General features: G+C 43.9%; 1 protein-coding gene across 2 annotated transcripts in view; it reads right to left on the bottom strand.

Annotated features, from left to right (window-relative positions):
- Nucleotides 1-8,456: 8,456 nt before the first annotated feature.
- Nucleotides 8,457-13,038, bottom strand: part of GK (glycerol kinase) — a 46,149-nt gene continuing 41,567 nt past the window's right edge. For both annotated transcript variants that reach the window (XM_067545066.1, XM_067545067.1), the window contains one exon: nucleotides 8,457-11,213. In XM_067545066.1, coding sequence (XP_067401167.1) covers nucleotides 11,200-11,213 — 14 coding nt within the window. In that variant the 3' untranslated portion in view covers nucleotides 8,457-11,199. The remainder of the gene's footprint in view (nucleotides 11,214-13,038) is intronic.

Here is a 13,038-nt window from a genome sequence, read left to right as displayed (position 1 = left end):
ACTTGGCTCTGCTAGCTGGGTCTGGAGCTGCAAATGGACAAGCTTAGTGCAAGCCCCAGGCACGCAGGGCTGATGCGCAGCAGGGACTGAGGACAGTTCAATGCCTGGTGCAGGCAAACAGTAAGGGCTGACACCCCCCATCTGAGTGCTGAGTTGAGGCAAGCTCAGAATATGCCACCCACACATCACCAGGCACGTCTACACTGCAGAAGTCTATAGCAGCAAGTCTCAGAGCGCAGGGCTGCAGACTTGGGCTCATGTGGTTCGTGCTACAGCACCCAAAATAGCTGTGACCCAATCCCCTCACTGGATTTCAGAGCCTGAGCAGGACTGTTTACACTGCTATGTTTAGCACCGTAGAGCGATACCAAGTCTGCAAACCCAGACTCGAAAAGTGGCGGCCGCAAGTGTTTTTTAGTTGTGTTTTGAAATGTAGATGTAACACCAGAACCCAGGGTCAGGGGCTAAGAACAGGAAGGCTTGGGTGAATGGCAGAAACACATACGCTGTTAGAACCAGGCAGGATGCAGATTGGGAACCAAGAACAGGCATGCTTGCCCCGCACCACAGGCACACAGCACTGGGACCACCATGGGGAGCTGAGGATGGCAGGGACTTGGTGCACAGCATTGGCTCAAAGAGATATGCGCGGGGCATGGAGGCCAAGAATGGGCAGACCCTGCGTAAGAAGCAGGCACCCAGCACTTGGGTTGTACTGTGCACTGAGAGCGCTGAACCTGGGAAATTGTGAGGCTGAGCAAGCTTGGGCCACAAACTCTGTGCCTCCGTTTCCTAAGCGGTAGGTGATGTTAGCTCCTCAGGGGCATGACTGACCTACTCATGTTCCTTGTTTTGGCTAGTTTGGTGCCTTCTAAGGTTCTTAGAGGATCCCCCATCCACACTCCTCCTGTTTTGGGGGGAGGGATTTTTGGAGGATGAGACACGGGCTGGTTGGGGATACTGTAGGCCCGGCAAAAGCCAGTGTTGTGCTTGGTGAAACATATTTTTAGAGTGCCTAACAAGGAGCAATAGGGCCCTGTCAGAATTCCTTTTCTTTCCGTCAGGTCATGCCTGAAGTGCACTAGCACAGCTGTGTGCCTCTTACCATGCACAGCTGGCATACTCCTGAAGGTTCACTAGCACAGCTCCTAAAGTCTGCAACAAAGTTTCTGTTTAAAAGCAGAAGTTGAAACAAAGCTGTAATAAATCCTACTTTTCTAGTTAATAATCACACATGGTAGAATTGCAGCAAACTGATTGTGTGTAATAAATGTGGCTGGAAGAAAAAGAGAGAATTCTGTAGCAACAGCAATGGCCTGAAAGCCAGCAAAAGGTCTGGCTAACGGAAGGGAGTTATCTTGTTGTTAGGAAAGAAATAAGTGGCCATAAACATGGTTGTAGCAAGGCACTGTGGCCTTCCTCCGAGCCAGGGTCGCGATGCCCCTGCTGGGCAGAACAGGGCCCTACAGGCCAAATTGCCCAGCAACAGAGGGGCGGAGCCAAGGCAGGAAGTATAAAAGGCCGGCATAGGTGCTCACTAGGGAGGAAGCAGCTTCTGCTGCTGGAGGCAGATGTGTCTTCCCGGAGACTGTGGCTTAGCCCCAGCAGCTGTTTGGAGCAACCGCCCCACCGAGCGAAGCATCCAAAACCTGTCCGGATTGCTGGGCACAAGTGACTGGATAGGGCCACCAAGCCCTGGTAGCTGGAATGAGCCACCTGAGACTCCTGGGTGGGAAATACCCCTCTGAGACTGGCCCTGATGTGGAGGAGCTGCCTGACAGCAGTGGACCCCGGGAGCTGACTGAACCCTGGGACCTGGAGGAGCTGCCCTCTGCTAATGACGCAGAGGCATTCCCGGACTTGCCGCCAATCAAGAGGTAGGAACTTATGGGCCTGCTGCTAGCAGTGTACCCCAGCAACCCAGAGGGAAACTGATACTCGGGGAATGGGTGGGAGGAAGTGGCTGAGGGACAGCCGACTAGCCAGTGGCTAAGCCCTGTCACCGTGTTGCGGCTGGAGCCCCGCTCAGTGGCAAATAGCTTTGCCACTGACAGGGCCCTGGGCTGGGATGCAGTGGAGTTGGGTGGGCCTGTGTCTCCCTCCCTCCTTCCCTAACCAGAGAGTGCTACCCTCTGTGTTTGACAGAGGATCCCGAGCTGTACCAGCCCCGCCTGCCTGCAAGGCCGGGGGCCCAGACTATTTTACTAGCCCTGCCTGTGGGAAAGCCAGGGGCTATTGCCTGCCCCATTGGCTCTGCCCAGCTTGCGAGCCAGGGGCCGTACTCTGCTTGCTTGCCCTGCCCTGCTTGAGGGCCAGGAGCACCAGACCATTTGTCAGCCCGCCCTTCTGGGGGCCGGGGCTAAAAACGGACACTGCTTATTCCCCTAAAGCAGTGTTTCTCAATTGGTGTTCGGGAACACCGTTAGGATTCTGCGATCAGCTGTCCTCCCGCAGAGAGCAGCTGTTCTCCGCGCCGCTGATCAGCTGTTCTCTGCCGGGATGAGGTCCCGGATTTTTCGGCGGAGAGTATCGAGGGTAAGGAAAATGGAATGCAGACCTAGTTGTTTGAAATTTGTTATATAATTTGCTTATTTCGACTTTTTTTTGGCCCCATATGTAAAAATACTGTTAAGAGTTTGGGGGGGGTTCCGCAATTATTTATGGAGTTCAAAAGGGTTCCGTGGCCAAATTTAATTGAGAAACACTGCCCTAAAGGAAGGGTTGCGATGCCCTGGCTGGACCATGCCACCAGCTTACAATGGTCTATACTATATACTCTACTATATATACACCCCATTCCCTTTACTGATAGGAGCTGTAATGGTCATCAAAGAGCAAAGGATTACAGCTACACACTCAAAAATGGTAACTGTCACATAATCACAGCCAATTGACCTGTCTGTCTGCTTGAGAATCGTATCTTTTTACTGTCCTATCCCCCTTTCTCCACCACAAACAGAACTAGATGAATAATTTATTATAGACTGGACAGGTAGCAGTGCATAATTAGGTTCTTATAATGGAAAGTGTCAGACAACCTTTTTAAATTGCTTATAATTTTACCAAACTTTAACCATTTGAGGTGAAGTTTTCTATGTTGGTTTTCTCCTTCACACCAAATTTGTTTTGGAAATATTCAGCCAAACTGATTCAGCTATTTCTGAGACAAAGGCCAGGGGCAAATATGTTTCCTATTAAAAAAATGCTAGCAATCTTTTATTTCAGGGAGGATAGGTCCATCAATGGCTATTAGCCAGGATGGGCAGGGTTGCAAAACTATGATCTGAAGTATCCCTAGCCTCTGTTTGCTAGAAGCTGGGAATGGGTGACGGGATGGATCACTTGATAATTACCTGTTCTGTTTCCCTCTGAAGCATCTGCCATTGGCCACTGTCAGAACATAGGATACAGGCCATTGGTATGACGCAGTATGGCCATTCTTATGTTGGAGAAACTAGCACCTTCATATTTTGCGGTAGGGACTTTAAACTTGACAGAGGTGATGTTTAGGTCAGGGATGTGCAAGATGGTGGTCTTGTGAAAATGTGCACAAATTTGATAAAGGTATAAGCCTTTTTAAAAAAAAAAAAATCGAGTTGATACATGCTGAGTAGATACTTAGAATCTTCAGAGATCTTAGTGGCTAAACTATTGTCAGTGTGCATACTCAAGCCTCTGATAAGATGCTAGTTCTGGTCGACTATATTTGTGCCATCCCCACAGAGCTACTGAGCATGCTCCCTTCAGCCCAGGATGGGAGCATGGGCTTTCCCTTCCAATTGCTGCTTTCAGGCTAGAGTGGGATTGGGTACTAGAACAGAGTGCAGTGAGCCTCTCCCTGCTCTGTGGTCAATGACCTCCTGCTTGCACTCATGCAGCATGGAAGAGGAATCCACCAGACTCAAATGAAGAGGAGACATGAAGCAGACCAGGGAGAAGAAACACGAAGACTGAGCAGGGTTGGACTAATGAGTAGTAAATCATAGGCCATTCATTGAGCAATGAGTTTAAAACTGAAATATTGAACAGCTGCTCATTAAGTGATCATCATGCATCCTATGCAATGACCAAGGCAGAGATCCTATAGGGGAAAAAAGACAGCATGTGGTTACATAAGTAATGACTATCTGCATACAGCTAAGGGAGTTGAATTCCCCTGAAGTTATAGGAATAAGCTATACCAGTGTAAGGCACCTTTATAACTGTGTCCACATTACAGGGGGTTGTACTAACCTGACTGATTTCAAACATATCTAGTGTGTAGACAAGCCCTTACTTGCATTCAATTTGGCCTGTAAGCATGTGGGGAAAATAAATGAAACTTACTAGAGCAACCTCCAAAACAAAAATCACTCAACACCAACATGGAATCATTTTAATAATGGTTTGTCATCATTAATTAAAGGGGCTTTGTAAAGTGTTTTATTGCTTCTGATGACATGCATTATTAAAAGATTATTTAATACTAGGTCAGTTTTTGGAGACCACAGGTTAAAAAAATACCCCCAGAGAGGGGAATAATATTGAAAACACACCATTATACTCAAGTGATAGTACACCCTAATATAGAATACTGCATGCTGTACTAGCCACCCCATCTCAAAAAGGGTATTGTAGAATTAAAGAGGTGTTCAGAGAAGGGTGACAAAGGGGTATGGAAAAAAATCATAGTAAGAGATTGCAAAAGCTGGGACTGTTTACCTTAGAGAGGAGATGAGAGGGGACATGGTTATAAAAGTATATAATATAATGAATGATACAGAGAAGGTAGGAGAACTTTTGTTCTTCCCATCTCATAACACAAGAACAAAGACAGTCCATGAAAGCTGGCAAATTCCAGAGACTGATGTGGTGTGACAAAGTGCTTCCTTTTAGGTCATCGGACTATGGCACTCATGATCGCAGGCTGTCACTTAGGCCAAGACTTAGCAAGATTCAAAAAGGGATGGGATGTTTGTGTGGATAACTGATGACTCTGGGTAGTCTTGTTAATATAAACTTTTGCTAAGGCTGAAGACTCATGCTTCAGGGCTTAAACCAGTTAGCATTAGGCCTTCATGGGGAGCAGATTAGGCCACATTGCCTACTGCTGGGTTCTTTGAGCCTCTCTCTGAAACGGGTGGTTCTGGTCATTGTAGAAGACAGGATATTGCACTGGATGGATCATGAGTCTGATTGGGTATGGCAATTCCTAACAAACAACTGTCTAGCTATTGACAAGGAATTAACTAAACACTGAAATCCCTTTAAAAAAACATCATAAAATGGTAATAGCTTTCATCCCAGGATCTCAAAATATTTCTGCCATGCAAGTGCCAAGTGCTTTTTACAAAATAATGAACTAATATTTTCTTTTCTGCAGCCTCTAATACTTCCCGGCTCAACCCTGCAGGTCACAGTGCAGGCAAACATCGATTGAAGTCAAGGGGGGCTTTCCCTGTATAGATGACTGCAGCCTAGGCTAGCTAATCAGAAGCAGCTTGGTAAAACTCAGCAGACAGGCCATGTTCCCAAGGGATTTACCTATATTTAGCATTTTAATAGCTGCTTTGATCTCTTCACATCAAAGACGAGATGCCTGCATCATCTTCAAGATCCATTAATTTACTGTGCATAAATTAATCCCTTCCACAGAGCTTTTTGTAAAGTTAGGATCACGAACATTCTGAGCTGTGCAAGAATTGAATATTGACAAAACTCACTGGTGGTTCCCTCAGGATTGTGTGTGGAAGTGTCCTATGCTGTAGCTCTGCTGTCTGTGTTTTGCAATTTGTGTGTTATCAGCAGGGCTGCTAGCAATTTGCCTGCCCTTTGCCCCAGTGTGATTTGCATTTCCATCGAGCTAAATCATATGCTACATATTCCTTTCATACTGAATAAAAAAAAGGAAAATCACCACACTGAATTTATTAAATCTCATAGTGGGTTAGTTTCACATTCACTATTTTCTAGCCAGAAGGACTATGGCCAAAATTTGCAGCATCCCTAAAAATCAGGGTCTCTATTTGGAAACATAACTTGAGTATTTAAAGTTTTACAGCACCTTTCAGAATAAAGCAGTACAGTAGACATTTATTTTTACAGCAAGTTTGATTTCATGCTAGCATCACTATTTTTAATGTTTGATATACTAGCGATTTCTGTATTTCCTAATGAAAGCTCTCTGGGGCCAGCTAGAATCCTGGTAGTTAAGAAAGGGACATTAGGAATGGTTGATACCTGCACAAGAATGGAAAACAGCTTGATATCATGGAGGAAGCACACTGCTGGATGTTTCTGCTAAAATGATCAGCAGTGAAGTGGTCTGTTTTGTTAAGTCTAAAACCTAAAGATAATCCACCCATTTTGATGTAGAGGACAGTTTATACCTGACAGCCATTGTTCTACAGACTCACAGCCATAAGGGCTTTTAAAAAAAAAAACTGACTGGAAGTTGGGATTCTGGGTACAGTTGTGTGTGAAAGATGGATTCTTGCTCCAGCGAGAATTCTGCACCACTGACCATGCACAGAATTCATGGCCCTGCACATTTCTTTGCTTCCTGCAGAAAAATGACACTCTGATGAGGAAGCAAAGGGAAGCCCTAAAAGCAGTCACACGCCACTCCCCAGCAGTGCAGTGCATTGTTTCAGCTGCTCAGAGCAGCTAGTAGAAAGAGAAATTACTGCCTGGGGAAGTGGGAGGGAGGGAGGAAGGTGAGAAAGAGGGTGGCAGGGCTAGGGATGCCCTAACCTATGCCTCTTACATTAGGGCTCAGCTGCTAGTCCCGGTTGGGCTGGGCGAGGACAGGACTTCCTCTTCCACTGCATAGACCCATCCCTAGAAACCACTCCTGGCTTCAGGAAGCTCAGCATTCCCCCATGCTTCCTGGCCCCATCTCTCTTCAGCTGCAGGGGGAGGGGTCGCTGTACAGGTAACATCTCCACCATTCACCCATTCCCTGTGCAACTGGATGCCCCCTCAGAGCATCACCCTCCCACTGGGCCCCCATCCATGTACTTGGAGCCCCCTGCACCCAGACCACCCTCTGCCGAGTCCCCCACACAAATCCCCAGACCATTGAACACCCCCTGGCCCAGGACTGTCACACTGAGCCTTTTGCACCTCTTCAGATTGAGCCTAATGAGCTGCACCCAGACCCCCACCCCCAAGCACCCCCGCACTGAGCCCCCCCCCAACCTCCCACACTGCTGAGCCTCATCTTCTGCACACATACACCCACCACCCTGCCGAGCCCCTCCCCACCCCCTGTACCCAGACCACCCCCGACTGAACTCTCTGCACTTGAACCCCCACCCTGCCAGGTCCCACCCCTTGTACACCCAGACCACCCTGCTGAGCCCTTTTCCCCCCCCCCCAATAAGCCCCAACCATCTTAACTTGGAACCCCCTGCACAATCCCAATGGGGGATTCTGGGTGTAGGGGCAATGAGCCCATCCACCCAACCCCCCCCCCCCCAAGCTGCCTGCACCCAGCTTACCCCACACAGAACCTCTGACCCCACACTTGGATCTGGCTGAACTGAGCCTATCTGCCCACACCTGGCACAGCAAGGCAGGGCCCAGGGCGTTTCTGAGGCAAGCCCAGCCTTCGGGCTGTCAGGGTCAGGTGCAGCCTCACCCCAGAGTCCATGTCCTTGGGGTGGGGAAGGACTGGAGAGTGATCTCCCATCTCCATGAAGCCAGTGGCCTGTGCTCCCCACTACTATGCTGGAGCCCCTACATTTATTTATTGACTGCAGATTTTTAATATATTCTGCTCAGAATTTTTATTTTTGGCATAGAATTCCCTCAGGAGTAGATTTGGCAGCAAGTTCCAGACATGGATTTGTGGAATATAGTGGCAAGGGACTTGCATGCATCCCCCCAGCTACTACTCAAAAAGGTTCCAGGACCAGACAGACAGCAATTTACATTTAAGTAGAGTCTGTAGTAGCCATATACCCAGAGTGTGCGTTTGGAGACAATATACACTCAGAGAACAAGAGTTACCATACACAGGTAACACCCCTTTCTATCTATTTAAGAGAGAGAGATTTCTTCCCCCCCCCCCCCCCAAAATCCATAGTCCCATGCAGCTGCACTCACCTACTCACATACGACTCCCTATTCTGCGACAATAACTCTAAATCATAGTCTTTTACCCCACCACCACCTCCCACTGGCTCCTCAGCACACAATAGTCCTATTTCCTTCAATAACCTAGAAATGAAAAATCAAAGCACTTTCAAATCTGATCTTTATGACTGAAAATGCCACTGATCAGGCCAAGTAAGAGCAAGTGGCAGAACCAATGAAGTGAATTTTGGAAAATAAGATTTTATCCAGAGATGAATAAATGGGGGGTGGACGATTTAGATTGTATTACACCTCTTGGAGTACATATGGTATACTGCATGTAAAGTTCTCATTCATGTTTTCCTCTGCAAACACACATCTGCAAGCAAGAGCGGAGACAAATTTTATGCCAATTTATTCATGGTATTTCAATGTGTTTCTCAAAAAAGAATTTATAAATCTTGCAACATATAGAAAAAAGTCAACTTCTATTCACACAATTTACTTGAACAGGTTTTCAAATTATTTACAGTTTAAGCTATTTTGGTAGAAAATTAACAATGGTGTTGAAGTAATACTTTTAAAAAAATATTTGCAACAGTAATTTGAATCTCACAAAAAATAAGTTACAGTCATTTACTCACTGAAACTGCAATTGGAACAGCATCATCTCACAACAGGTTTGATGTCAGAAAAACAGCAGAATGAATACTGTATGCAAAAAGCACACACACCAGCATAAAAGGCAACAAAATGAAATTAATGATTTCAGATTCATTACTTATTTCAGGTTTCCTGTTTCAGCATTAATTTAGAGAAAATAAATATTTGGAAAGTAAACCCCCACTTTCTAAGGTATTCACTGCCCCTAATCTGTGTCCTCCCGGGGCTATTAGCACTACATTGCACCCTGGTGTTAGGGCTGGTCTACACTGGGGGTTAGGTCAACATAACTACACTACTCAGGGATGTGAAAAATCCCCCCCCCCAGCGATGTAGCTATACCAACCTAACACCCTGTGTAGACACAGCTAGGTCAACAGAAGCATGCTTCCAATCAACCAAGATACTGTCACCTGGCAAAGTGCTGTTCCTATGCCAATGGAAACACTGTCAGTGCAGGCTGCCTCCACAGTACAGAACTAAACTGGCATAACTACGGCACTGTAGCTACGCTGGTATAGTCCTTGTAGTGTAGATGTGACTTGTAGAGAATAAGTCACAAAGTGTATGAAGTTTGAGAACTGTGTAGAAGTTGAGGAGCTTGATCGTTTTACCATTATTTACTGATGACACTCCTCCAATATACTTCTACAGATACACCTCAATACATACTGAAAACCAGAAGCCTTCATTGCTACATGTATCCAAATACTAAGTATTTACAGAAATCATTGTGGACAAAGTACATTCAAGTGACATAAGGACTGAGTGAATAAATTCTGGGTATGAAGGGAGGTTATATATGTCCACCAATGCATAAAATTCCAATTAATATCAACCAGTAATATATACACCAATAGGAAAATATATTCCTCAGTGAACATGTTTAAAAAAGCAGGTGTTTTCAGACTTCATTGCACTTAAGAAAAGGCAGTTTATGTTAATTACACTGTACAGACCTGAACTTCTCCAAGTACAGCTCCAATACTTCATATTCTCTACTAGCTCATCCTTTACAATTTATTAAAGAAACAAAGAATGTCTGCGTTTGCATAAAACAGACCAGGAGAGATCTGTTGAATACAAAAGCACTCCCTTTAGCTCCTAATGCACCTATGAGAACCATTCTTGTCATTTATTTTGAAAGTTCCCACATTGACTCTCCTCCTCAGTGTCACGGTAACATTAGCATCATCTTGCCTTTGCAAGAATAGATTTTCTCTGCTCTAGCAAATAAACTTTTAAACAATTTATGTTACTGTCAGACTGAAAAGAATCTAGTGGCACTTTTCCTATGATCATGTTAGATGACTATCTGTTTAGATATATCAGAGTCTAAATTTCTAAGTGGATTGAAGGCCATTTCTAAGTCTGCAGCCTAGACCTTAAATGCCCAGTTTTGGATATCCAAGTTTGGATATCCCAAACCTTGGATTTGGGCTTGCAAAAATCACGTTTCAGGGCACAAGAAAAGCTTATTGTTAAGGAAAAACATGGTCATTCAAATTCAAAAGCAGCTTTTGGTCCCTAAGATACACTCTGTGATCAAGAGAAGAAAGGGATGAAGGAGAATGACTCATTTAGAGTGGACCCTGTTAAAGATGCAGCTATTGCTGTTTACATAAAGTTTTGTGCAACATGTATTATCCAAATATCCTAACCTGGGATGAGACAAGACCAAATGCAGCACTGGACAACAAGGGTCAATAGGTATCACTTTAACTGTTAAGGACTAGGAGGCTCTCCTGTGGACAGTGTGCCTGTGTAAAATCTGGCTTTCAAAACAATGCAAATGTACAAAACTGACCTATTAAAAAAAAAGTGATTCTCCCTACCCCCTTCCAAGAGAGAAAGTTATAAGATTTAGTGTCTTAAATAGTTCTTATCAATGATCATCCCATGAATGTATGCAATAGACAAATCAAACGTTATTTAATGTTTTGATCAATTTTTTTTTTAAAAAGCATCTGTAGACATTGCCAGCAAATATTAAAGTGTCCGGTTGGTATAGATGAAAAATCTATACAAAGAGAGATGTTTCAGTCCAGGGGACACTGAACAAAAAATGCTTTTAGCAACCATAGAAATGGAACTAAATTCACAGCAGCTGGGAAAAATAATTTAACTATTTTATGACATAGTGCATTATGATCAAGTATCAACAATTAGAAAGGTTACAACTTTTCTTTATGACACTTCTTCAAACTAAGTTAGGGCCTATGGAGCTTGAAAGGATACTTAAATGGGGGGTCAGGGTGGAGAAAAGAAGAGCATCTGTGTGTGGGGGGGTGGGGGGGGGAGGCTTACTTTACTTATTTTAAGTAACAAATCCACCCCTTGGATGTCTCTCAAGGTCCAGACAACAGATGGGTTTATAAATTAACTAGTATACAAACAGTGTCATCATATTGGGAGGTAACTGGATTCTCTTCATTCATAAACCAAAGAGGCCGTATCCTGGTAATCCGTTAGGTAGCCTTATTTGTCAATTCCTTAAATAGAAAAGATTAAGGATCAGAAATACAGAAGGTACCATAAAATATATCTTTAATTCAGTTATGATATAAAAGGAATTATTTGTAATTTTAACTGGCTTTCAGCAATTTACAAAAATGAGGCTGTAACTAGATGTTTCACATGGCCAATGCATACTGTTGTAACTGTCCATGCCCCAGTGCGTGGGCTGTGTCTCTTGGTGTGTGTAGTGGGGAAAGACGACGACATACAAGATAGGTAAGCTTTTAACACCACATGGAGGGGTTAAAATGGGACATCAGCTTCATTTTCTTGAAGTAGGGCTCAGCTTTCAACAGTTTAGGAAATCATATTTTAACCAAATTTGTATAGCTTTTTCTGCCTTTCAGTGGTGGGTGCAATTATGCCTATCTATAACTAGTTTGCAATTTTGCAGCCATTTCTGTGGTTGAATGCAGTGGTCACCAGAACGCAGAACAATTTAAGAGACAAAAGATGAGGAAGAATGTCCCATCCATGTGAGATAGCAGAGGAACTAGGTAGGCAGAATTATATGACTTGTTTTGGAATGTTGCCTTATCAGCAGGGCTGATGCTGCCCTTTGTGGGGATAAAACCAAGTGATCTTAACCAGATGCAGCTAAGTCATCTGTTTATACCATCTTTCAGAGGAGGCAACTTGGACAGCACAATACACCATGCTGAAGCATTGCTTCAGTTCTGACTCGAAGGAAAGAAGGCTAATTTTCACCAAAATAAGAAAATCACTAAAATAATTAGTGCAACTTCAAATGTCACCCAAGATTTGGGTGGTTTTTTGGTTTGTTTTTGGGTTAGAGATCTTATATCAAGTGACAAGTCAAACTGCTAAGCTTAAAAAAATAAAACTAATATGATCACAGCACAAGGACTCAGCATGCTGCATAAGTAAGTTACAATGAAAACATTTTTAGATGTACCATTAGTCCTTTTTCCCCTGGAGCAAGGGTCATATGCTGAGGTCTTTAGGTGTTAATAATTAAGTGATTCCTGTTCGATTTCTGATACAGTGAAATGCAGTGATGAAACTACTACAATAAGGACAATTTACAATTTGGCAGCCTCTGCATAAAATAGCGTTGCTGCACTAGTGCTCCAGATACTGTAGTAGCAAGGAGAGAGATTGCTCTCACAGTTGTAGCTTTAGCATCACAAGGATACCAGGAAGACACATGATTAACAGTAGTGTTGTTGCTTGGTGCTGATTCACTGTATACAGGGCAGGAAATGTAACCCTCAGTTAAATTAAGTAAATCATCTTCTAATTGACACTGCAGCTCCAATGCACTCATCAAGACACACTGAAGGAGTCAATGGGGTTCCACTGCTGTAAATAAAGAATGTGGCCAAATGTGGTTTGGGATTTAAGATTGTTTTAAGATGGAAGTCCCTTCTAATTAAGGGATTGTTTCCTTTTGAGTTTGTTAACCAATTTCAATTTTATATTTTTTCCTTTGGAGCCTACCATGTAAATACTACTTTAAAAGGCCATCTACGCATGATTGCCTTAATTTCACTTCAAAACCTGAGCTATTCTTTAAAGTTTGTCTTTACTTAGTGCTCCCTCACCTCATGACAACTTGAAAATAAAAGGAGGAACATGATCTGAAGGTCAGAGTGATTCAGATTCTGTTTTCCCAGGCCTTTATTCCTGCAGGGGTCACATAAGAGCTGACAAGACTTAGTTTTAGTGGGTAGGAAGGAATTAGATTGACATTGGTTCCAAGTTTGTGAGTTTAGATATGCACTTAGATTACTGGATAAAGCATCTTTAAACAAACAAGCCCAACATTTTGAAAAATAA

Source organism: Emydura macquarii, unplaced genomic scaffold (genome assembly GCF_026122565.2).
Source record: "Emydura macquarii macquarii isolate MOO-44397 ecotype Brisbane River unplaced genomic scaffold, CSIRO-AGI_Emac_v2 contig_1043, whole genome shotgun sequence".
In the NCBI taxonomy this organism is placed as follows: Eukaryota; Metazoa; Chordata; order Testudines; family Chelidae; genus Emydura; species Emydura macquarii.
Note: the sequence above shows the minus strand (reverse complement) of the source record. Positions and strands in the feature narration are given on the sequence as shown.